The 27,626-nt window shown below is 39.3% G+C and overlaps 1 protein-coding gene across 1 annotated transcript in view; it reads right to left on the reverse strand.

The window, feature by feature from the left end:
- Nucleotides 1-537: 537 nt before the first annotated feature.
- The window catches only part of POU2F1 (POU class 2 homeobox 1), a 215,046-nt gene continuing 187,957 nt past the window's right edge, over nucleotides 538-27,626 (reverse strand). Inside the window, exons 10-11 of the mRNA XM_053705861.1 lie at nucleotides 25,680-25,765; nucleotides 538-8,829 (exon numbers count right to left, since the gene is read on the reverse strand). Coding sequence (XP_053561836.1) covers nucleotides 8,525-8,829; nucleotides 25,680-25,765 — 391 coding nt within the window. The 3' untranslated portion in view covers nucleotides 538-8,524. The remainder of the gene's footprint in view (nucleotides 8,830-25,679; nucleotides 25,766-27,626) is intronic.

Genomic DNA, 27,626 nt, shown 5'->3' on the forward strand with positions numbered 1-27,626 from the left:
TCATCCTAGGGGTCAGGAGTGGAATTCCGAAAAGTAATGTCTCATGGACTCGCATCACCTTTATAAAAGATATGTACATACTACTGGGAGCTATCTGGTGATTGGCAGCCCACACATTTGACTCTTGTTATTGACCCACCAAATGTGTTAAGCTAGCTCTCATTAGTGCAGTGCTGCTCTGGAGCTGTTTTTAACGCTTTGTTTTGAACCCCTTTACAGGGGTTAAATTCACATTTATACACAAGCAATAGTGCAATAATAAAAACATCTAACATATTAGAGCATGTTGGGGTTTTTGCATGTATGTTTATTATTCATCTCACCAATATGTAGGCTTTCATGAACAGGCTTTATTTAAATCTAATTGTGTTCTATATGAAAATATGTGAAACTCAGGAATAGTGTTAGAAAAATGAACACAAATGTGCTGTGTTTGACTAGATATAATAATTAACCACCCATCATAAAGGGGTTGCTCTTTTTCACATAAAGCTTTTTTGATGCTGTTTGGAACAAGGAAAGTGAAACAATACAATATTAAAACACTTGAAAAATGGTTTAATGAGGTTTACAACAGAAATTAACTGTACAGTTACAGTAAGTTTACTATATATATATATAAAAAAAATTACAGCAGACAAATGCATCTACACAAAATCTACCATTTATCCTGAATCACTGTTGTCTACATAATCTTTCATTGTTTATGGAAACCAGGGTGCCTCTTAAGGAGACAATCGCCAAATTTCTCAATTTAAATAATGTAGTTAAGTTGATACATTTAATCTTTTTTGAAATAACCTGTTCAATTCAAAAGTTGATCTATGTACACACTATATATATATAAATATATATATATATATATAAATATATATATATATATATATATATACACACATAATATATACATAATATATATATAAATATATATATACACATACTCACACACACACATATATATATAAAATAAAAGCTTATTTTACCAGAAAGGCGAAAACAGTGCATAACTTGGATTTGTGGATTACAACCTTATCTGGCACTTTGTACAGTGTCTGATGTTTAAACTGTACCTAAATATCTATTTACTACAAAATAAAAAAATATTTTGGCTGTAGGAGAAGAAATGGCGATTGTCTCCTTAAATGTAATCAACCCAAGATGGAAATTGCAGTCTGTGAAAATGAAACCAGTTTATACTAAGATTGTTTTAATTATAGTATAGTATGTACACATTTTAGGATTTATTTTGTTTTTTTTTTGTGTTTTTTTTATTTCAATATGAACATCTAGGCAGTGAAAACTGTTATGTTAATACATACACAGAGACACCCAAAACATACAAAAATACTATTGTTCCAAACTACCAAGAGAAAGACAGGTCAGTTAATCTCCATGCTATGACTTAAAGAGCATTACACTGAAACAAACAAGAATTTCAACAACAAGTTTTTTAATATCCCAGAAATATACCAAAATATACATCTAAGCTTTGGAATTACTGAGGTTAGACTAATGCAAGTTCTGGGTAATAGTACTTAATACACAAGTCTAAGGTTCTGCAGGAAAGAAATTATCTTTGGTATCTGCATCAGGCTAATATTATTAACATTTGGATTTTGCTTTGGGATAGAGCTTGTATGACCCAACAACCAAACACCCCATAATCAACTGAGATTAAAAACATCCATGTAAAAAGTTCCTCCATTTGCAATCCCCCGAAAGTTAAAAAGTCACAGGCATTTACCTAGTCTAGCACAAAAAAAGTTGAGAAATACAATGCATAGTTGCACATGGTGCGAAGAAGGACAAACACAAAGGAAGAGAGCTGCACAGGCATCAAGACTGGATCTATCACACACAAGAAAAAAACAACAGTATAGAATTCTAACCATTTAAAAATATTAACTAGTTCATTTCATATTTTTGGCTCCAGTTATCACAGAAAAGGGCAGCGTTCCAGTCTTGATGTTTGAATGATTATATATATACATATCAATATATATACATATATATATAAATAAATGGATATGTGTGTGTATATAGATATATATATATATATACACACACACTTTTTTTTTTCAATAGAGCAGCTCTTTCCTACAGCTGTAAAAACAAAACACAAAAAAAGAAAGGAAGTGCACCTCAGCCTGTATTAATCAACATCACCCAGCCCACAAAGAGTTAGATCCAACAGAGCAGAGTGGCCTTCGAATGCGTTGCTCTTCACTAAGCGTAAGGTACTCCCAACACTGATGGGTTTAAAGAACCTTGTCAGAGAAGCCAATATTGTACCAGCATCTTCAGTGCACAGGGCACTCTGTAGAGAAATATGAGGTTACAGAAGGGCAAAGTTAACTGTCCTTTATCAGTGATTTTGCCAAGTAAGCAAGGTCTTTTTGCTCAGAAGTGTCAACATTTGGTAAAGAGCAAGCCTAGATGTAATGCTCTAGACTGCATTTTTTTTCCTTTGCGAAAAGACCTCACATTTCAGTGTATTGTTGGATTGTGCCCTCATTTTCTCTGCTGTTCCTGTCATAAACTAGCCCAAGACTGAAAATGTTTTCTTGCCAACAACTTTTTGGTTTGTTTGTTTGTTTTGAGTTTATACAATCATAGAGAAGTCTTTGGTTTTGGCTGGAAATTGAAAAAGTAACAAAACAAGACAAAGAAACCGACCTTGGCATTAGCAGCAGCAGCACAGTGACGCGGCAAAGAGAAATGTAGTGCAAGAGAGGAACTGCTACATTCATAGCGAATAAGCTGATAGCATGTGATTTCAGTCAGCTATTATGAGATTGTCCACAAACTCATTGCCTGTTACCAGTTTTGTATTTATTTATTTTTTTAAAACTATTCTTGGTCATAGAAATAAAACTGTAAAAAACAAAGAAAACTGAGATACAGCAGTTAATATTGAAGATTTATAGGAGTCATTTATTATATAAAGTGTTCCCATCATGCACATTATAAGTTTAATGTGAAAAGGCAGCAGAATAGCCGAGGAATTTCAGAAACTGTGGTTAGAACTTATATTAAAGCTGCCGAAGTTCAAATCCTATAGTATTTCCTAAGTATAAGCTATAAAATGTACTAATGGGCAGTGAGCAGGCTCAACATCTCATATTACCGGTCATGTGGTGCTACTGGCCAGAGGGTCAACCTTAGTCAGAGCAGAGTTGGCAACTCTAGGGTTTTAGAGAAAGTTAAAGCAAGTCACTCTTTTAAGAGTTTTAAAATGAGGTATACAACAGCCCCTGTACCTGTTATGGAGCAGACCCCAAATGACTACTCATCTAGGCTTTGAAACTAAAAGAAGGAAAGGAAAAAGGTGATCATCTGAGAACCTACTTGTCATTAATTGATTGTGGGAAAAATAACCAGATACATTTTTCAGCACTGCAATGGGATAAGCATATTTAAATGGAACGCGTCCACTCAACCACCAGAAAATGTAAGATCTGAAGAAAGAGCAAGACGTAAACGAGAAATCAAATGTGAAATTTGAGTTTTTTCCTTTCCTTCTTTGACTTTAAGTTCCGTAAACCACTCTATCTTACATATATTTTGTTCCAAGAACCAGTATCTTAGAAGTGTTATTTCCTTATTACCCCATTACCTACACTAACACATATTGAGCTCTCCATAAACTCACAATATTAATATCAATTACGTCTGTAAAACAAACGTGTTACTAAAGCTTTCAAGTGAAATATGTATTTAAAAAAAAGTGTCCAAATAAAAGTTAGATGGGACCTTTAATTTTGCTTTCCAGTAACTATTCTCACTACTGATGCTGCATAAACATGACCACAAAGGAGGCCAGTTCCAAGACCTCCCTTAGGTTTGCTATATTCCAGTAGGATTCTATTTATTTCTTTGGAGTTCTTTACTTAACACTATTGTACTTAACCAGCAAAAGTTTATTTTACAAGGTAGCCCTACATTTTTTTTTTATTTGGTCTACAACAATCATACTTTCCAGTAGCTACTGAATTAAAGCACCCGTTACAAGAAATACAAAGTTCTTGGCTACAAAACAGGAATAATTACATCATCTTTGGAAAAAGCATTCCCTAAGGACATATTGAGAAACTCTGGCCTTTTAACATCAACACTATCTGAATGACTTACTTATTGGTGTTTTTAAGCAGACATTTACCTGACCTCAGAAACTTATAGATACACACAATTGTGGTATTTTCACAAGTCCAATTAAATTATTTACATTTCTTATAAGTGGTTCCCTACAAAACCTCATTATACTAAACAGGGTCCTTAAGTTCAGGCTTTATCCATAAACCCTTTTGCCCAAAAACTGAGTGGACAAGGAAAACTGGGTAGGTAGTGAAAAAGAAATAGAAAACAACATTGGAATTTGGAAATACATTTTAGAAATTTCATAGGGACAAATAGTTTAGAACTCAACATATCCATAGATATCATTGGAATGGTTTTATGTGGCATGGGGCCAAATAGAGCACATAGGTCTAAGCTTTGGCAAGAAGTGAATAAAATATTTTTTTTTAAGATAAATGTATTCTTTTTGCCTTACCTATTATGAATAATCATTACTAATAACCAGCATGAAAAAATACAGTATTGAGCAATCTTAAACAGACCAAATATTTACATCTAGAATCTGCGTATAAAGTTTTCTTTCTTCCCAGATATTTCAAGCCCATCTTTGACAAAGTCAAGATAAGATGAGGTATTTTATTAATGACCAGAAACTATTCTGGACAACCATCATTTCTGGAGCTGCCACATGACAAAAGGAGATGGGATAGACAAGTAGGTTGGGAACAATTGATATTTCTCAGTCAGTAAATTGGGATGTATCAGATGGATGCTACAAAATTGTATGAAGAGTATACAATGGAAAATTAGATTGCAGATTAAAAATATATTCATTGAAATATAGACACACTATAATAAATGTGTAAGAAAATAATTATTCATGATAAAATGGCTAAAATCTATAACACAAAAAAGAAACCCTAGCCCTCACTGCAAATCAAATTGTTGACATCGCAATAACATGGATGCTTGAAGAATTCTTCTTGGTTATAAAAGTTCTAATAAAAAATGCTCACCACAATGACCAAAAATTCTAATAATTGAATTACCTATCCAATCCAATGGGTTGGATAGGTAATTAAATTATGGGTAAATATATATGGAGCCTATCAGGCTAAAATATTGAAATACTATAGCTTTGAATGGTAAATTGTATGCCATGAAAGGAACTTGCACCCTAGTACAAAATGTCACATAATTTTTATGCTAAAAAAAAAAGAAAAGAAAAAACACCTTTTTGTAAATAGTATATATTTACTCAAAAAGACATATCTACATGTGAAAGTAGAAACAAACTGGTTGCAAATTAAATGAATAGGAATATTTTTTAAAGCCCAATAATTTGCAATTCCTTAATATCAAGGAATGTATTATATGGATTCTTCTGTCATTCCTGTATATTCTGATTACAGTTGATATATAATACTTGGGGCTTGCATTAATTAGCAATTAAAACCTGGAGTGACATTTTAGTAACTTTACATTTGTGAAAACTGGTTAGTTCTAAAAATGCAGGAGTTTACAAAACTCTCTGAATTATTAGAATTGTACAGTTATTCAAAAAGAGGCTCAGGTTCTGTTTAACTCTGCATCTGCCCTTTGTTTAACACGTCACATAACTATTTATGGTCTTGATAAATGAATATACATTCTTTTCAGTGCTCTAGAAAGAATGGGAAAAAAAAAGTTTTAAAAACACTGAAAGTCAACATTAGCGAATACCCATACAATAGCCCTTTTCAGTGTCATATCTTAGTCAGTGAAGCGGCTAACTGCATCTATTACCTTGCACCATCTCAGAATACCTAGCTGATAATGTTAGGGAAATGCACAAAATGCTTGCCTAGATTAAGGCTAGTGACATTATTAACATCAGAACCACAATACTATATTGTGCTCCAAAAAATAGTGTAAATGATTTGAACTTAAAAAGGCAGAGGAAGCCAATATAGGCCAATACATTGTTTTTGGGACGCATGGAGAGGAAAAAAAAAGTGGTGGCTTATTTGAGATAAAGCGACCTTAACGCTAATATTTACACACAAACAATAATAAATGTGAATTTATCAAGTTAGAGTTTGTCCTAAAAGTAAAACATTAAAGGAAAAAATTAAAACAAGCAGCATGTTTTTTATATATATATAAAATCAATACCCACACCAAAAAAGAAAAAGACACAAATGAAAAATTGTCAGTAGCATCTATCTCGTCACTCACTGCGCCTGAACTGCACTTATATAAACTAGTCCATTAGTACAGCAGCTTGCTAGGAAATTGACTTTGGTTCAAGCTTAGTTAACCTTCCTCTGTACCAGAAGTTGGCATGCAACCAAAACAATTGCTGGCCAATTCTCCGGCAAAAGGGGTTAATAAAAATAAAACAAAAACATACATATATAACTGAATGACACGGGTTAGTTTACTGCCAGCAGTTCACTGGTCTATTTGAGTTAGAGCTTTAAAATTGCTTTAAAACTTTGATCAAGAGACACAATTAAAGACTAAATAAGCCCAGGGGTGGTTGTTGTGGTTCTTTTTTTTTTGTTTTAGGTTTACCCAAATCAGTGCAATGGGTATGAATAAAGGAAAAAATATAAAAAACAAAAAAATTATATACACACACACATAGTTTGTTACAAGGTAATCTCACTACTCAGAACAAAATTTGGACAGCTTTAACTTGTAGAAAAGTGTCCCCACCCACCTCCGGGATATATATATATATATAGTAAACTGCAAATGCAGTGATCCAGTCTACGTTATCATTCGTTCAGATTTTTGGCTTTAAGTGTATATTATATTTAAATATATTGGTATATTAGGTAAAAAAAAAAAAAAATATAACGTAGATTACTTTCCATTTTTGATCACTCACAAAATTCTTATCTTTCAGACATGGCAAGCACAAAGTCTGGTCCCTTGGATGACTTATTGCCGTTTCTGCTGACTTAGGTCCATCACAACATTAAAAAACAAAAAAAAACAAAAAAACACACACACACAAAAACAAAGCCATTTAACCTTGTGATCTGTGCAAAGTAGCTCAGCATCTTCTTAGCTAAGAAAGAAAACCAATGAACTTGGCATTGAAATGTCTCTAGTGCTTCCCACTGATATTTGCAGCTGATGTATAATTTTTGCTATTTAAGCACAAAATTAGTAACAATGTATTTTTAATTAACACAGGAGACTAGACTACAAAGCCCCCAAAGGCTAACTGATGTATGATAGGTGCATAAAGTAAAGGAAGTGTGTTTATTATAAAATGTATGTATTGTGAATAATTTTTATATTGTTACAAAAATAACAAATATTTTTTAACCACTAGGTGGTAGTATAAATGTGGTGTTTTTTATATGGTATTTAAGGGGTTATGGTGTAGTGAGCTGTAATTGGTAGATGTGGTAGATAATAGTCACACAGGTGTATTGTGAACCCTTGCATGATTAAGGGCCTGAGAGTCCGAAACGTCGCATATCATTCCGCTTTCGCTTGTGGCTGAATACATTTTCTATTTTTATAGTGCTGTGGACTCTGCATACAGTTCGTTATAAGTGGGGAGTTTTGGCTGTTACTCCTGTCCAGTGTGCACTACCCAGTGACAGACAGTTCAGGTGCTGAGCATTATATGCATTTTTTGTAATTAACACAGGAGACTAGGCTACAAAGACCACAGAGGCTCACTGATGTATGGTAGGTGCATAAAGTAAATGCAACTTTGCACAAATCTTTTAGGACTTAATGGCTCCATCTTCTGCACAAGGTGCTAAAATAATTTAAAGCTTAAATACATTTCCCAGAATCTTATAGAAGCCAGACAAGGAGCAGACCATGAATAATATCCATAGCAGTGACCATAAAGCCTTGAACAACGTCCAGCTCCATAAAGGCATTTCACTAACTAGAATCAGTTAGAACCTTATCCGAAAGGGAGGAAGGAAAAACACACACCAGTATTACAGGCCTGCCTAAACTGTACCAGTTATGTAAGGAACCCCAATATTATTGATATGATTATAAACACCTTGCATGACATAAAGGTCTGTACAACAGACCTGTACAAAATGATAATTAAAAATAAAAAGTATATTCAAAACAAATTCCCCCTTCCTATGTCGTATTTTTGATAACCAACCTTAACTTGTCCATGTGACTGCTGGAAATGATAAGTAGTCCTTTCACTTTTTTTTTGTTATTTTTTTTTTTTTTCTTAACATTTTTGGTTAGAAAGTTCTCTGATCAGGGAAGCGATCCTGAAAAGAGAAAGTTTATTATAAAATTAGGCAAAATGTCCATCAATTATTTGTTCTCTTTGAGTTAGTTCTTTTCTCCTCTCTAACTTCCAACACGTCGAGAGGCAGTCAAATCACATTGTTATCTTTCGTTGATCAACAGTAAGCTCAACTGTCGCCATGATCTGACAAAAGCCATTGTAATTCCCCTTGGTTCACTGTGCCTTTGAGGCCGTAGTAGTGGTGGAAGCAGCTCCGCTGGCAGAGGCCATTGTGAAAAGAGAGTTCTGGATGGATTCAATTGAAGAGGAGGTGGCATGAAGGCTTGCAAGGGATCCAGTGACCCCCGTAGATGCTGCAGAGACCAAGCTAACAGGATTGCTGGTAAGCAGAGAGAGGTTCTGAGGATTAAGGAACAAGGGAGCAGTCACAATATTAGGTGTTCCTCCAGCATTGGCAAAGACCAAGTTACCACTAGCATCCAGTGATGTTATTGGAAGAGATCCACCAGATGCAAGAGCTGAGGGAGAAAATAAAAAATAATAATTTTTAAACGAAACCACATTCAAAAAAATGTTTTAAAGAAAATTAAGGTTTGTTTTATTTTACATTTTATTGTGTGTATAAAAAAATAATTACCTGATAAATTAATTTCTTTCATGATGGTGGAAGTCCACGAGTCATCACAAGTGGGAATATTCCCCTCCTGACCACTAGGAGGCAAAAGACACCACAACAGACCAAAGCTTTTTAATCCCTCCCACTTCTCATGATCCCCCAGTCATACATATAGCCAAGTAGATGAGGAAAAAAGAAAAGCAGGAAAGATAAAGTGGGCATAAAGAAGTGCAAAACAAGTACTGCCACCACCTGAACAAAAAGAAAGGGAGGGTTCTCATGGACTCACCCCCTCATGAAAGAAATTAATTTATCAGGTAAGCATAAATGTTTTTTTCTTTCATTAAATGGTGAAAGTCCACAAGCCATCACACGTAGGAATCAATATACAAGACATGGAGTTTCAGAGACCACCGTGATTTTTTGGGGGGAGGGGACAAACAGTGAAAGCAGGACGTTTCCATTCAGGTATTACAGCCCACCAAATTTCTAGAATCAAAAGAAGTGTACACATCAAAGTGATAAAACTTAGAAAAAGTTCCTTATATATCTGATCAATAGAAGCCTCATTTACAAAAGGCCCAAGAAGTAATGGAATAAGCAGTAATGCGCTGAGGGGGCGTTTTGACCTCAACCAAAAAAGTCTTGCAACTTAAGGCTTTAAGCCAAGCTGCTAAAGTAACAACCGTAACTTTCTGACCTTTGTGAGGCCCAGAAAAATGAACAAAAAGAGAAGGCCTGAAATCTTTTGTGGCTTTCACATAATATTTTAGAGCTCTTACAACATTCAACATTCTAAGATTTCTTATCTTAGATGCTAAACAAAAAAAGGAACCACAATTAACTGACTGATAATATATGTAGATAACACCTTAGGAGGAAATAAATAGCTAGTGTGAACAGCCTTATCCTGATGAAAAATCAAAAAAGGTATGTATGACAAAGCTGAAAGCCTGAATCAAAGCATGAAAATCAGGAATTTTAGCAAAGAGAACAGAAAAATCTGAACCTTTATCTCAGCCTTCCTGCAGGAACTCAACAAAAAGCTTTGCAAGAACACAACGCAAAATTTTTTTTCCAGACTTTATGATAAATACTGAATCAGGGTAGCAATAACCTTGTCAGAAAAAAATATCTGAGAAAGAGTTAAGCATTCATTCGCCATACCATCAAATTCAGAGTTTTGAAAGGTGGTCAAAAGGACTTTTGCACCAGATCCACAAACCAAATCCTGCAAGGCCACGCCAAAGAAATCAGAATTGCTGAGGCTTGTTCCTGCTTAATTCTGGCTAACACTCTGTATAGTCACACAAACAGAGGAAAAATGTAAATCTGGTTGAACGACCAATAACCACTAGAGCTTCTATCATACTTGATCCCAAGACCTGGCACAATACTGAGACAGTTTGTAATTCAAGTGAGAAGTCATGAATTTTCTCTGGCAGACTCCAACGTCTCACAATTTAATTGAAAACTTCCTGATTCAGAGACCATTCCCCTGGGTGAAGACACAAGCAAATGAGAGTCTGCTTTCCAATGTTTCACATCTGTAATCTGGATGACAGAAATCCAGCAATGATGGCACTATGTCCAACTGATGCGGGACACTACCCTCATCGCTAAGGAACTGCGAGTTCCTCAATGTGACATAAGCCACTGCCAAGAAGTCTGATTGGAATCTCAGAAAATATTTGTGCCTAAGATTATACAACTTTGGAGAGCCCTGAAGATTGCATGGAGTTCCCGATTATCTATGCGGTGGTGGCTGACCCTGAACTCCGTGCTTTGAGGTTGAAACACGTGGTGCTGTTCACTACACTTTTAATTCCCCACCAGAGACTGATCTGTTATGGGGGACGCACCTTCATGTGGTCTTGGAAGCTGAGGCAGTCTTCTTGGACTGTTTGTTTTTCGACCAAGAAGAGTTAGACTTCCATGAGGATTTGGAATAGCCAGAACTCTGTGCAGAGGAGGAATCTTTCTGATACTTAGATTGCCGAAAGGTACTAAAACGCCCAGCAGATGTAAGCTTACACTTAGATTTCTTATCCTGGTGCAGAGAAGCTCCCTTACTCCAGTGATTGTGGCAATAATAAGCATGCAGTCCAGACCCAAACAGTGTTTGTTTTACCCTTAAAAGGGAGAGAAATCAGCCTGCACTTAGAGACCAAGATTTAAGCCACAAGACTCACCTAGCTAAAACAGCTAATGTAGAATTCTTAGCATTAATGCATATATTTCCACTGCTGCATCACAAATAAGGGAATTAGCTTAATAATACAATCCTGAATCTCACCAAGAGTGGTTTTACCAAAAACAAGTTTTGAGAAATGTTCACACCAAACAGCAGCAGCAACACAGGCTACATTGACTGCATGTCTGAACATAAAACCTGCAAGGTGAAAGGATTGAACCTTCAAGTTTTCCAGCTTAAGGATTCTTAAGAGGAAATAGCCTCCAAAGAAATAATGGTACGCCTGGCCAAAGTGGAAATGGCTACCTTAGGAACAGTTTCCCAGATCTCTGTGTTAACAGAAGGGAGAGGAAGCATAGATTTTAAATTTGGCAGATGGAACAAAATAAATACATGACTTCTGCCATTGCTTAGAAATAATTTCAGAAACTGAATCAGTCATGGGAAGAGAGGAAGGGTGTTTAGGAGCTGCCTTAAAAAATGTATCAATACACAGTGCAGAAATCTGACCCTTCAAAGTACTGACTGACAAACCATTCTCCAGGCCCTTATGAAGAAAAGCCAAAATTTGAGGAATCCTTACTTTGTTCTGAGAAAAACCCTTTAAATCACACCAATGAAGGTATTTACACCATATACTATGTTAAATTCTGCGAGTAACCGGTTTACGAGCCTGAAGCATAGTATCTATGACTTTCTCAGAAAAGCCACGTCTAGATAAACTTAGACGTTCAATCTCCAAGCAGTCGGCTTCAGAGAAACTAGATTTGGATGAAGAAAGGGACCCTGAAGTAGAAGGTCCTTCCTAAAAGGTAACCTCCACAGTGGAAGAGATGACATTGTCACCAGATCTGCGAACCAGATCCTGTGAGGCCATGGAGGAGCTATTAGAATCACAGAAGCTCTCTCCTGTTTGATGCGAACAATTACTCGTGGAAGCAACGCAAACTGAGGAAACGGGTATGCTAGATTGAAGCTCCAAGGAACTGCTAGAGCATCTACCAGAAAGACTTGAGGATCTTTTGACCTTGAACCATACTTTGCAAGCTTGGCGTTTTGACAAGACGCCATCAGATCCAAATCTGGAACCCCCCACCTAAGAGTTATCATTGTGAAAACCTCTGGGTGGAGAGCCCACTCTCTGGGATAAAATGTCTGGCTGCTCAGAAAATCTGCCTTCCAGTTGTCCACCCCTGGTATGTGGATGGCAGAGAGATGGCAATTGTGAGACTCCAACCACTGGAGAATGAGAGTCACCTCCTTCATTGCCAAGGAACTCCGCATTCCTCCCTGGTAGTTGATGTAGGCCGAGGTGATGTCCGACTAAAATCTGATAAATCAGACCAAAGCTAGTTGAGGCCAAGCTATTAAAGCATAGAAAATTGCTCTCAACTCCAAGATGTTTATTGGAAGAGGCGACTCCTGCAGAGTCCACAGACCCTGTGCCTTTAAGAAACCGCAAACCGCTCCCCAGCCCAACCGACTGGCGTCTGTGGTCACAATCACCCAGGAAGGCCTCAGGAAGCATGTGCCCGGAGACAGATGGTACTGTAAAATCCACCACGAGAGAGAGAGACTCTTGTTGGGGAATCCAAATTTATCTTCTGCAAGAGGTCCCCGTTCCATTGACTGAGCATGCATAGTTGCAGAGGTCTCAGATGGAACTGAACAAAAGGAATGATGTCCATGGAGGCAACCATCAGTCCAATCACCTCCATGCATTGAGCCACAGATGGATGAATAGCAGACTGGAGAGAGAGGCAAGAAACATTAAGTTTGGATTCTATGATTGTTCCCAAGAAACACACCTTTGAATCTGGGAAAGAGTTCCCTTGTACCAGATACACTTTCCACCCATGGGAACGTAGAAAAGACAACATCTCGGTATGAGATTTTGCTAGATAAAAAGATAGCGCTTGAATAAGGATGTTGTCTAGATAAGGCACCACAGCAATACTCTGGGACCTCACCACTGCCAAAAGAGCCCACAGAACCTTTGTAAAAATTCTGTGAGCTGTTGCGAGGTCAAAAAGAAGGGCAACAAACTGGAAATGTTTGTCCTGGAAGGTAAACCTTAGATACTGGTAATGATCCCTGTGAATGGGAACATGACGATACGCATCCTTCAGATCTATGGTCGTCATGAACTGACCCTCTTGAATCAAAGGAAGAATAGAACGGATGTCTCCATTTTAAAGGATGGAACCCTGAGGAATTGGTTGAGACACTTTAGGTCCAGAATAGGAAGAAAAGTGCCCTCCTTTTTGGGAACTACAAATAGATTTAAATAGAATCCTAGACCCTGTTCCTCTGGAGGAACTGGAACAATTACTCCCAGGGATGATAGGTCCTTTACACAGTTTAAGAAGGCCTCTCTCTTTATCTGGTTCGCAGATAACCTTGACAGGTGGAATCTGCCCCACGGGCCTTCACAGATACTGAGGTACCTCCAAGTTAAGGAGAACACGGAAGAACCCATGCCCCACCCTAGGTGAGAAGAAAAGGGAGCAAAGCAACGGTAACCACCCTACCAATATAGGCGAGACCCTTCAGCCAATATCGCCAGCCCAGTTGAAACTGGAGCCTATAAGGCAGCACAGATGTCCCCGAAGACAAGTAGGGACCCGTCAGAGAGACCTTAAACTTAAGCCGCCCTCAAAGGTACACGCGGGTAACCAAAACCCAAAGTTTAAGCAGAACCGCCCATGTCCATTTCAGGCAAGAGACATGATCCTAAGAATCGATCGAAAGATCTAACTTCCTGAGGAATCTATCAGCTGCTTCCCATGTTAGGGGCGAACCCAAGACAGAACCCTCCACCATCTAAAGTCCTTAGACGTAGATTACCTAGCAACAGCCTCCAACCCAAGAGTTTGAAAAAACTCCTGACCAGTTGAAGAAATTGGCAACCAGTACCCTAGGATCGCAAGGCTATCCTCTGTAGACAGGCCAAACGACCTGATCCACACACTGGTGAAGAAAATTTGTCATTTCCCTGACACCATAACGGCGAAAGTCTGTGACTGACCTCGGATCTCCTACCCTCAAGCCCAAAAGGCTAGATCTGCATAAGGTCGAAGGATAGCACCCAAGAGTCAAAAGACCATGGTATGGCAAGGGACAGTTCTTATATTGAGAAGACGACAGTCTCCAGAAATCCTTACTGGATCGGTCTCCCGAAATCCCTGCAACAGGAATAACAATGGGAGCCTCTGAGCTTGTGGCAGAAAAGGCAGGGTGACCCCTGCACTCCATGTACTGGAGCAAACGAAACGCTGAGAAAAAAGGAAGCGTTGGATCTTCGCACTAGGCCCCATACTTCGTAGTAGGATCCGAGCCCTGAGTCCATATCAATAGGCCAAGTGACATTCAGAATCCGACAGGATAATCAGCACCTTCCTGGGTCACAATCACCCAGGAAGGCCTCAGGAAGCATGTGCCCAGAGACAGATGGTACTGTAAAATCCACCACGAGAGAGAGAGACTCTTGTTGGGGAATCCAAATTTATCTTCTGCAAGAGGTCCCCGTTCCATTGACTGAGCATGCATAGTTGCAGAGGTCTCAGATGGAACTGAACAAAAGGAATGATGTCCATGGAGGCAACCATCAGTCCAATCACCTCCATGCATTGAGCCACAGATGGATGAATAGCAGACTGGAGAGAGAGGCAAGAAACATTAAGTTTGGATTCTATGATTGTTCCCAAGAAACACACCTTTGAATCTGGGAAAGAGTTCCCGTGTACCAGATACACTTTCCACCCATGGGAACGTAGAAAAGACAACATCTCGGTATGAGATTTTGCTAGATAAAAAGATAGCGCTTGAATAAGGATGTTGTCTAGATAAGGCACCACAGCAATACCCTGGGACCTCACCACTGCCAAAAGAGCCCACAGAACCTTTGTAAAAATTCTGGGAGCTGTAGCGAGGTCAAAAAGAAGGGCAACAAACTGGAAATGTTTGTCCTGGAAGGTAAACCTTAGATACTGGTAATGTACCCTGTGAATGGGAACATGACGATACGCATCCTTCAGATCTATGGTCGTCATGAACTGACCCTCTTGAATCAAAGGAAGAATAGAACGGATGTCTCCATTTTAAAGGATGGAACCCTGAGGAATTGGTTGAGACACTTTAGGTCCAGAATAGGAAGAAAAGTGCCCTCCTTTTTGGGAACTACAAATAGATTTAAATCGAATCCTAGACCCTGTTCCTCTGGAGGAACTGGAACAATTACTCCCAGGGATGATAGGTCCTTTACACAGTTTAAGAAGGCCTCTCTCTTTAACTGGTTCGCAGATAACCTTGACAGGTGGAATCTGCCCCTGGGAGGACAATATGTGAATCCTATTCTGTAACTGTGGGATACTATATCTATGGCCCAAGGATCTGGACCATCGCGTATCCAAGTCTGCCGAAAAAAAGAAAGCCTGCCCCCCACTTGATCCACTACAGGATCGGGGGCGGTCCCTTCAACTTGATTTAGAATCAATGGAAGGCTTTTTGGCTTGCTTCCCCCCATTCCAAGGCTGACTGGCCCTCCAAGAAGACTTGGATTGATCTGACTTGGATGAAGCCCTTAAAGTTATGAAAGGAACGAAAAACATAAAATTATGCTTACCTGATAATTTTCTTTTCTTCTGACGGGAAGAGGCCACAGCTGCATTCATTACTTTTGGGAATAGGCTTCAAATACCTCCCCCACTAACCTCATCCCCCCAGTCATTCTGCCAAGGGAACAAGGAACAATAGGAGAAATATCAGGGTGAAAGAGGTGCCAGAAGAACAAAAAATTACTGCCGCCTCATAGATAAAACGCGGGCGGGAGCTGTGGACTCTTCCCGTTAGAAGAAAAGAAAATTATCAGGTAAGCATAATTTATGTTTTTCTTCTTAAACGGGAAGAGTCCACAGCTGCATTCATTACTTTTGGGAAAACAATACCCAAGCTAGAGGACACTGAATGCAATCAAAGGGCAGGAACAAAAAGGTGACCCATTCGAAAGGCACCACAGCCTGAAATTACTTGACACCCTACAAAAACTCTAAACGACAAGGGAAAAAAAACGGAAGCCCAGGTAATTGCTCATCAGTTACATAACCTGCAAAACCATGCTAGAGACCACTCAGACCCAGAGTCTGCTGAGCACAAAAGCCTCTGAGTAGCAAGCCCAGCAGCTCTCGACTCCCACGAAAAGTACCCCTAAAGTTAAAAACCTCTATCATCCCCCGAGGGGGAGACTAGAGGACCCCATAAGAGAGCCAAAGGACCATCCAACATGGGCTCAAATCAAACTTAGAGCTACCCAAGGTTGTCACAGGACCACTGCCCAGGGAGACAAACTCCCTAGAAGGACAAGGACCAGAAAAATAAGTCCATACTCAGGAAAAAAAACGTCACTAGGATGACCAGAAGGCCACCCTCATATCCCTGACATAGCACCGTACCACATATGGTGTTCCAGAAAACCGTGAGTTCCCTATTGCACATAGCCAAGTCAAAAACCGTCAGGACAAGCAGAGACAGGATAACTGTCCTAGCAGATAAAAAGGAGCTCTCCAAGAGAGCACAGAGCCACCTGTAAACAAGAACTCGCGACCACCAATCTCCAGGCAGCAAAGCTGACCCTAAGCCATCTTGGGACTCGTCCCACCAAGAAGCGCCGAAAAATGTCAACAACAGCTCCCGACCAGAAATTTCCGGGCTTCAGGAAACGTCCCATCCCAGCAGCAAACTCCACCAGTAGAGAGATGGGCACCAAGAATCCCCCCCACGAAGGGGAAGACAACGCAATAATAGTAAACGGTCAACACTGCACAGCTCAGACCGACCCCTGACCTTCCCTCCAGGATAACAGCCCCAGCCCCAAGGCTAGTTAAAGACCTAAGACAAGAGTCCCAGACTGTCGGAAGAAAAAAGGATGGATCTATAAGGAATCAAAACCCCAGAGTAGAACTCTGACCGCTACTAAAACTGGCATGCTCCATGAGCCATGACAGATAACTTCGTGCTTGGATCCGAAAACCCCTACACTGCAGCCTTCCAGAAGAAGGAACAGTCCCCCAGGGAAGAAAGTACTCTGACCCCCAGCATCCTAATATCAGAATCCAGTTACATGATTCCGAGTACGCCAGGAAGGGAAAAAACCTACGAGGCGAGAAAAACAAGGACCCACGGGCCTTCACAGATACTGAGGTACCTCCAAGTTAAGGAGAACACGGAAGAACCCATCCCCCACCCTAGGTGAGAAGAAAAGGGAGCAAAGCAACGGTAACCACCCTACCAATATAGGCGAGACCCTTCAGCCAATATCGCCAGCCCAGTTGAAACTGGAGCCTATAAGGCAGCACTGATGTCCCCGAAGACAAGTAGGGACCCGTCAGAGAGACCTTAAACTTAAGCCGCCCTCAAAGGTACACGCGGGGAACCAAAACCCAAAGGTTAAGCAGAACCGCCCATGTCCATTTCAGGCAAGAGACATGATCCAAAGAACCGATCGAAAGATCTAACTTCCTGAGGGATCTATCAGCTGCTTCCCATGTTAGGGGCGAACCCAAGACAGAGCCCTCCACCATCTAAAGTCCTTAGACGTAGATTACCTAGCAACAGCCTCCAACCCAAGAGTTTGAAAAAACTCCTGACCAGTTGAAGAAATCGGCAACCAGTACCCTAGGATCGCAAGGCTATCCTCTGTAGACAGGCCAAACGACCTGATCCACACACTGGTGAAGAAAATTTGTCATTTCCCTGACACCATAACGGCGAAAGTCTGTGACTGACCTCGGATCGAAGGTCGAAGGATAGCACCCAAGAGTCAAAAGACCATGGTATGGCAAGGGACCGTTCTTATATTGAGAAGACGACAGTCTCCAGAAATCCTTACTGGATCGGTTTCCCGAAATCCCTGCGACAGGAATAACAATGGGAGCCTCGGAGCTCGTGGCAGAAAAGGCAGGGTGACCCCTGCACTCCATGTACTGGAGCAAACGAAACGCTGAGAAAAAAGGAAGCATTGGATCTTCGCACTAGGCCCCATACTTCGTAGTAGGATCCGAGCCCTGAGTCCATATCAATAGGCCAAGTGACATTCAGAATCAGACAGGATAATCAGCACCACAAGAGTGACATGAACCCAAGGAACAGCAGATAGCGTCCAACCAGTACCTGCCTGGTACAAAGACACCCCAAAACTGTCTAAGGTCCAAGAAAAATCGACCAGAAGGTTCGATAATAAGAATTAGAACATAACTTCGTTCTTAACTAAAAGTGCGCAACTTCCAAGGAAACACCCATGCGACCACAAATCTCAAGTATCAGTTCCACAGAAAGATTGTTCTTAAACGGAAATTATATCAGGCATGAGCTTATTAAAACAAATCAAATATTTCCTACCCGGATCAAAATAAAAGTAAGGCAGCACCCATGGGTGAACTCCCAAGGTGAATGGGTACGCCAACAGGACCAGCCGATCAGATGCCCTATTCACCCAAGCTCAGAACTGGAACCGATACATAAAGGAAAGATAGAAAAAAAACGGAGACGTCAAGGAGATTAGCTTCATCCCCAAACGTCTAACCCAGCTTGCCATCTGGCATCTAAGGCCTCGAATCCCTTGGCTCAATAGGACTGGAATCCTCTAGCGCCGCCAAAACATGCCTTAGTAGAACAGAAAGATGTGCCAGCCTATAACAGAAGGCAAAATTATCCCTCGCCGGATCGATCAACGACCCCGAGGTTGGGGCCCCTGAAGCCTCAGCGGCCGACGCTTCCTCAGAAGGCCGAACTGAATCAGGCGATCCCACGCATAATGGGCCCTGGTTGACAGAACACGAACAGTACCTTAAAAATATTTCACTCGGGAGATATAAGTGAGCCCGAGCCATAGATATGGCCATGCGAAACCGTGCCGTAACCTCTGGAGGAAACAAGCCATCTTCCGGAGAAGGAGTAAAGGCCATAGGGATACTTGCTTGCGTAACAAAGGAAGGTTACTGGGGCACGCGCCTCACTGGACATAGAATCCTCTGGGGCGGATTGCTCAACTCACTCTAAGGTCCCTGATTCAGGAGAAAAGAGTACTCTAGAACAGCAATCGGAACATAACTGATGGGCATGGATAACCCGGGCCATTTCATATAAATCACTAGACACATTCTCCGCATCGGAGACATCCGTGTCTATAAAATCAGAATCCTCCATAATCTTGGGATTACAGATATGACAAACACTAACTGGCACCCTTTTTACACACCCAATGGCTGGGGCACTCACCACCTCCTGTGAGCCAGACAACCAACGAACAGACTCTCCTTGTTGCCACAGAGTCAGCATACGGAAGTGGAAAACAATGCAAACAGTCACAAGGTGCACCAAGCAAGTCACAAAAAGAGCACGTAAATCTAAAGTGATCGCACCAATTGATAAGGCCGAAAAAGCCATGAGCCAAAGTAATACTACACATAAGCAGATAGAACCACATAAACATGATTAAAGTCCCCTCAGGAGATATTAACCCATGATTCCTATTTTAAGATAAAAGGAGTCCCACTGGGACCCTACCTTCTCTTGTTACCATTACTTTCACATAATGAAATAAAATGAAATGATCAAACCGCAATCTGCACTGTGGAACAGGAACACTGCCCTTCAAGTATGAAAGATAGTAGCCTCGCTTCTGACATGGACTTGAGTGAATAAAGGCGGGCAGTGAAACTCGTCAATGCTAAGGAGCTGTTAATATGAGTCGGGATGGTTTCGCAGAAAGACTCTCCCTGCATCTCTGGACTCTACTGGTCGTCCATGCTCTCACTGAGAGGCTGACAGGATTACTTAAAACTCCAGTTCCATTTCGAAGAGTACTACCCTCCATAAGAGACTATCTCGAACGTCTAACACTTCTCTGTCAACCTCCTGTGACGAAAGGCAAAGAATGACTGGGGGATGAGGGAAGTGGGGGAGGTATTTGAAGCCTTTGGCTGGGGTGTCTTTGCCTCCTCCTGGTGGCCAGGTTCTGAATTATCAAAAGTAATGAATGCAGCTGTGGATTCTTCCCGTTTAAGAAGAAAATTAGAATTCTGGCAACCCTTAGGTCTATACTTTTTATCCTGAGGTAGGAAAGAATCCTTTCCCCCTGTAATGTCAGAGATTATTTCTGCCAGACCTGGACCAAACAAGGTCTTACCCTTATAAGGCAAAGATAAAAGCTTAGACTTGGATTAACATCAGCAGACCAAGATTTTAACCACAGAGCTCTGCGAGCTAAAACAGTAAAACCAGAAATCTTAGCACCCAACCTAAAAACTTGCATGTTGGCATCACAAATAAAGTTATTGGCTAGCTTGAGAGCCTTGATCTGGTCTTGGATCTACTCTATAGTAGTCTCCTCTAGGATAAGATTAGTTAAATCATTGCACCAATAAGATGCTGCCCCCCAACTGTAGCAATACTAGCAACAGGTTGCCACTGTAATCCCTGATGAATGTAAATCTTCTTCAAAAAAGCCTCAAGCGTCTTATCCATGGAATCCTTGAAAGAACTATCTTCAATAGGAATAGTAGTTCTCTTAGCCAGAGTAGAGATAGCTCCCTCTACCTTGGGCACCGTGCGCCACGAGTCACAAATAGCATCAGCAACAGGAAACCGCTTTTTAAAAACAGGGGATGTGGGAAAAAGGAATAACTGGTTTATCCCATTCCTGAGTTATGATATCTGCCACACGGTCTGGGACTGGAAACACTTACAGATGAGGGTACATCATATACCCTATTAAGCTTACTAGACCTCTTTGGAATCTCCGCAACAGATGCGTTGGATTCTTCCAAAGTAGCAAGAACCTCCTTCAAAATAACTCAAGGTGTTCTAACTTAAATCTGAAATTAATCTCATCTGAATCTGCAGAATTGGTCACTACATTATCAGAATCTGACAATTCCCCCTCAGAAGCCACTGAAGAATCATCCTCATCAGATAACAGACAAACTGACTAACGCAGCCTTAGCGGAGTCAGCCTTACTAACATCAATATGTTTAGATTTCCTCTTATGCTTACCAGAAACCTTTGGAAAAGCTGATAAAGCTGCGTTAACAGCAGAAGTAATCTGTGCAGGAAATCCACAGGTAAAAAAAACACCCCCAGGAGGTTGAGAGGAGCTGCAGGGCACTGCATGTGAAGCTTGAGGGGAAAGCTGAGGCGTTGCTAGGATAACACTATCCTGAGAGACAGGAGGTTCAGGGAGAGACATCTTATCTTTAAACATTAAAGATTTATTTAGACATGAAGAGCAAAACTGTACAGGAGCAATTATCTTAGCCTTCAAAAGAATCAACTTCAGCATTAGTGTCCATAATTGGGTATCAGTTCCTAGCAATTAACACAAATTGAAATTCCAAAAACAAAAACAAATTAAGTTTATGTGAAGCAGTAAAAACCATACCTAATAAATAAACACCTAAAACCCTCAGTTCTGCAGAGGTCTTACCCCTCCAGAAGTTGCTATCCCACTAGCACAGAAAACCGGACACACCCTGAGCAAAGATCACCACCTCCTTGTTACCGGAAAAGCCCAAATCCACTTGAAAAACAACTGCAGGAAGAGGAAACTGCACCCTCAACACTCGCCACGGCAATCTCCATTCTGAACAGAGAAGCCGAAAAACTGGAAGAGCGGTCACGTGACCGCAATAAGAAAAAAAATTGCGCCAAACTAAAACGGCGAAAACCGTCAACCACAGCAAAAAGTGATTGGGCCAAAAAAGCTGAGCTGAAAAGCAATTGCCCCCAAACAAGTTTAAAGCAAAGACCTGTCAAACACTTCATACACTCTCCATCTCTGAGCCTAATAAAATATGATGCCTCCTTCACATATAAGCAGTGCCCCTAAAACAGAATTCAAATGCTTTCCACAAGGATTTAACCCCTATAGTGCTGGTACCTTCTAACCTAGAAGGGAAAGGACTTACCTGTGGATCCTGCTCTGTCAGGCAGGAGCCGTTTTCTGAGGTGTGGCAGCTACTCCACTTCTACCATGGACCTATAGAAAGGAAAGAACAGAGTGACCAACCCTGGCTTTCTATAATAGGGGTAGCAATAATGTTAGAAGTTAAGCAAAGACCAGCTTGCCGTTTTCTAACTGCTAATAGCCACCATTACTCTTACTAAAGAGATTGACATGGACACAGCTAGACCCCAATCCTTGCTTGCAGGGAAAAGTACCCATAAAAGGATTAAAAATCTTCAGATACCATCTTCGCCATCCTCCCGTGATTAAGGCAAAGAGAATGACTGGAGGTTATGGGTAAGGGAAGTGATACTTAACCACTCTGCTGGGGTCCTCTTTTCCTCCACCTGCTGGCCAGGAGTAAATATCCCACTAGTAATTAGAATGTTTGTGGGCTCTCCATGCCATAGGAAATAAAGATAGATAACACCTTTACTACCCATTCCAAAGCTTTGCAAAAACAACATTGTTATATTAACATACATTATAACATTTAAACCTCTAAATTTCTGCCAGTTTCTCTTATTACATGCTTTTTTATTTGCTTTTCACAACAGGAGGCTGCTAGTTCATGTGGACCATATAGAAAACAAATTAGATAACAGAATAAAATTAAAAAGTTGTTTAAAATCACATGCTCTATCTGAATCATGAAATAAAAATTGTGTTTCATATCCCTTGAAAAGCAGGGAACCTTGGCACTCCTGATGTTTCAGAACTACATTACAGATGATGCTTAGGCACTCTGAAGTTTAGTTGAGAATCATGGGAAATGTAGTTCTGAAACATCTGGAGAGTTCCCCATCCCTGCAAGTTTAAAATGATAGTAAAGTAAGCCTAGTTGGTAATTATATTTTAATAGAATAACCTTTTACATGTTTATATATGCATTTTTTGGCAACAATTTTTATAAATCTGTTTTACTGACAGGTACCCTGCCGACTGCAATTCAAGTTTTTTTGTGTGTGTGCTGGTGACGTTTCTCACTGTCACCCAATAAGTAGCTTTGGTGCACAGCTCACTATTTTCTCTCTACGACTTCGACTAGCATGCATTCCTGAAAGGACTAACATGCAGAGGATCTTCACAAAATGTCCTAATGATGTGTTAGTAAAACCTGAATCTGAAGTCCTGATCCAATTCACTGTATACTTGTAATTACTGTCAGCAAATGCTTAGACGCGATTTCCCAAGCTATCTTCTATAATATTAATGTAAGGGCCCCATGAATTAAAAGGCGAGCGTATAGCTTCCCAACTTGAGAAGCTGTCTGCACGCATATGCTGCATACGGGAAGCGGATCTGTTTGTCCGCTGGCCCGTATGCAGGATTACACACTCCTCAGAGTGTGTAAGGCTCACCCCTTTAATCGTGCAAGAGAAGGGGCTGTCAATCACCAAGAGCGAGTCATTTTAAGGATGGGAGAAAATGGACTGAAAACTAGTCCACTAAAGACAAAGGATGTTTTACCTCCAAATGATTTGGAAAAAGGATAATCACATTTTACAATAGCTTTCATTGACTCTCCAGAAAGACATTGAAAATTTCCTCAAAATACAGAAATCAAGAAAATGGGATATGGTTAAATGCAAAAGACCATGATTGGTATTAATGACTTAAATGTTAATTACTGATGAATAGCTAATACATGCCCAATGATAATATAGACAATGATAGACAAAGAGGAGGGATGTAGTTACTTGATACAATACTCTTTCAATGTCTTTACAGGCCTTTGTGTGCCCATTTTTAGTTTACAAATATGAGCTAGGTTGATTGGCTGTTTTGCTGCACTGACTACACAGCTGGAACAAATAGAAAGCCACACACCAAAGCACTTATAGGGACAGTCAAGTCAAATTTAAACATTCATGGGTCAGATAGGCCACGCAACTTTAAAGGGACACTGAACCCAAATTTTTTCTTTCGTGATTCAGATAGAGCATGCAATTTTAAGCAACTTTCTAATTTACTCCTATTATCAATTTTTCTTCATCACCTTGCTATCTTTATTTGAAAAAGAAGGCATCTAAGCTAAGGAGCCAGCCAATTTTTAGTTCAGAAAAATGGACAGAACTTGTTTACTGTTGGGTGAACGTATCCACCAATCAGCAAGAACAACCCAGGTTATTCTCCAAATATGGGCCGGCATCTAAACTTACATTCTTGCTTTTTAAATAAAGACACCAAGAGAATGAAGAAATATTGATAATAGGAGTAAATTAGAAAGTTGCTTAAAATTGCATGCTCTATCTGAATCCCGAAAGAAAAAATTTGGGTTCAGTGTCCCTTTAAACAACTTTCCAATGTACTTTTATCATCAAATTTTCTTTGTTCTCATGGTATTCTTTTTTGAAAGCTAAACCTAGGTAGGCTCAAACTGATTTCTAAGTCATTGAAGGCATTTTGACAATTTTTAACAGTTAGACAGTGCTAGTTCATGTGTGCAATATAGAAAACATTGTACTCACTCTCATGGTAACTCCATGGGAGTCAGCGCTGATTAGCTAAAACGCAAGTCTGTCAAAAGGACTGAGCTAAGCGGGCAGTCTGCAGATGATTAGATACAAGGTAATTGCAGAAGGAAAAAGTACAATATAACATTGTAGGTTATGCAAAACTGGGGGATGGTAATTAAAAGAATTATCTATCTTTTTAAACAATACGAATTTTCAAGTAGACTGTTTAATTCTCTCTTTCTTCAAGTTAAAGAATCATAGTAACTTTATAAGTGACGTTTCAATAATCCAAGATAACACTGAAAACTAAGTTACTTAATTTTTTGCAATAACTGGTAGCTTTAAAGGGACATTAAACACTAAAATGCTAGAGAGAATAATACATTGAAAGAAAAGATAACTGATAACATGTAGATGTATTTTTAAAGTTTCATTAGCTGTTTAAATATTGACAAAATAAATGTCAAGTTTTAGTGTTTATAAAACAATGGGAGCTGCCATGTTGTAACTTAGGTTACCTTCTCTGCTGTAGCCAATTAGGGACAGTTATAAATAGGTCACTAGAGTGTGCAGCCAATGGTTGTGTGGAATATAACAGTGTTCTGCACACAATTTTAGAAAGGAATTACAGGAAAAGGGGACAAAATAAAAAATGAGTTTTTTTATAAATACAATTTATAATTTTATATTACCATCTCAAAGTGTTTAATGTCCCTTTAAAAGTAATGTATCTTTCTAAATTTATTTTCACTTTCTAAGGAGTTTCAAGCTAAAAATTATATTTGTATGCTTAACAGATGATTATCTATATCTATCTGAGCACTAGTGAGTTATAAAGAAACCACGTCTGTGGAGGAGTAACAATAATCTAGATTGTGTTGTAATCATTATTTTGACAGCAACTGACAAGTTGATGTTGAAAAAAAGAATGTTTAGTTTTTTAGTTTTTAACAAATGCCCACAAGATAATATGGCATAGGGCTATATTATATATTTTAAACTTCTGCTAGGATTGTGGGTGTAGTGGCATTTTATCCTTTTAAGTGTTACAGACATCATTAGTATAAAAAAAAAGGAAGATAGCAATATTGTCACCAACCTTGAATTGTTGCCAGAGTGCTGTTACTCATCAGGGGACTAAGGGCTCCGCCCAGCGAGCTGGGGTTGAGACTGAATAGAGCACCACTGTAAACAAACATAAAAACAACCATATAGTAGTCCATAAACTGTATAAATGCAGTTGATTGTTACATGACTGACCCAATATGTGAGTATACACAATCTAACATGCCAATGAGTCACCTAACTTTATATTCTGTATACCCCAAAGCTGTTTAACTTGTATCGATCTTCCGTTTTACACCTATTACTCATCAACGGATAATTTTGAAATATGTAAAGTAAAGCAGAACAGTTCTATGGCAAAAAATATTTTAAAACAATGGAGGGATAATTAATGGAACATTAAACACAATATGTAATTCTGCACTGTCTAAGTATTGCAAAAAAACGTGAAACACAAAATTGCACAATGTTTATTTTGCCCACTTTTTATTTGATTTATATCTCAGGAGCCAATGCGCTGTAATCTTTTTGACCCAGTGTGCCTGCCCCGTCTCGCCTCTTAACTGTATCCCTTGTACAGTACTTTGGAATCTGTTAAAGCATTAAGAATAAAACAATTCCTGAAAATGGTGGTTGTACTGTACTAAATAAACTCAAGAGCATTTTGCAGCACAAATATATCTGATATCGGAACATGCTACACTGTGGTTGCTTGCAGATCTTTACAGAGCAGTGCTTAATTGCTAATATACAGCTATAAATAATATACATTTGAAGCAGTTAAATATGCTGGAATAGTTAAAGTGCTAAATTAAAAATAATCTATTTAAATGTAAAAGTGTAAAACTGAACAGCCACAGTTGCATATTTCCTAACATTCAATTACAAATGAGCTCAATTCCTACTGTGCGTGGAGAGAAACACTTCTGTAAATGTGGTAATTAACCTTTAGTTGAATCTTAACCCAGAGACAGAATTTTTCTTCACTTTCTGCGATCAGATTTTTTTTTAGTGAAACATTTTCTGCAGGTCATTTTTAAATAAAATAAAATTGTTAATTTGTCGGTTACACTAAAGCGCCAGATCAATTGCAATGTGTTGGTTAACTGGAGAATAAAGCAATATTAAAAGCTGCAGACAAAAAAGTAATTGTAAAATGTCTCTTGAATGAATTTGTTTCCTTTTCTCTTAGTCTAACAGAAATGTAGTAATAAAGGTGCATTGCTCATACAAACATCTTACATTCAGAGAAAAACAGCTTTGCAGACTGTGAAAAGCTAGGGAACGAGCTTGCAAAAATCTCAGAGCCAGACAGCAATCAATGCACTTCTGCATATTTGATTGTTGTCTTCAAACAGCACTGTGTTCTGGGTGCACTGTGTTAAGGAAAACTTATACAATGCAGCCAGAAAACAGCTCTAGTTAAAAAGAACAGCCTAATGTGGAGCAGCACTGAAAAGTTAAAGTGCTAACAGTTCCTGTTCTTTCTGCAGACATGCTGCATTTTCTGCGATGACATCTCAGATCACTGTATGTTCTGCCTTGGGGAATCTTAATAGCAAGTATGATAGATTCACCTTATTGCTTAGTTTAAATTCTGGAATTACCAGTAAACAGCTTTAAAGGGTTATTGCAGTCAGTTTTCTTGTTTTTTTTTTTTTAATTTACTTTGTATTTGTCTGTTTTTCCCCAAAAAGTATCAAGTTTTAAAATGGTTTCACTTGACAAAAAAATAACAAAAAATCATCCATTGGGAACTCAAAAACAGTCCAGGGTAAATACCAACAACAATTTAAATATTTGAATTGAATAAACAATGACATTCAGGGATGAAGGTGACTTACATTTATCAATATCTTCTAAATTGCATATTTAAAAACAAAACAAACTACTTTTATTTTTGTATACTCTCCGCCCCGTTCCTCTGCCCGCAAAGCATTGGCTTTAACTGGTTATGACGATAAAATCAGTGTTTATCCAA

The sequence above is a fragment of the Bombina bombina genome, chromosome 3 (genome assembly GCF_027579735.1).
Source record: "Bombina bombina isolate aBomBom1 chromosome 3, aBomBom1.pri, whole genome shotgun sequence".
Taxonomy (NCBI): Eukaryota; Metazoa; Chordata; class Amphibia; order Anura; family Bombinatoridae; genus Bombina; species Bombina bombina.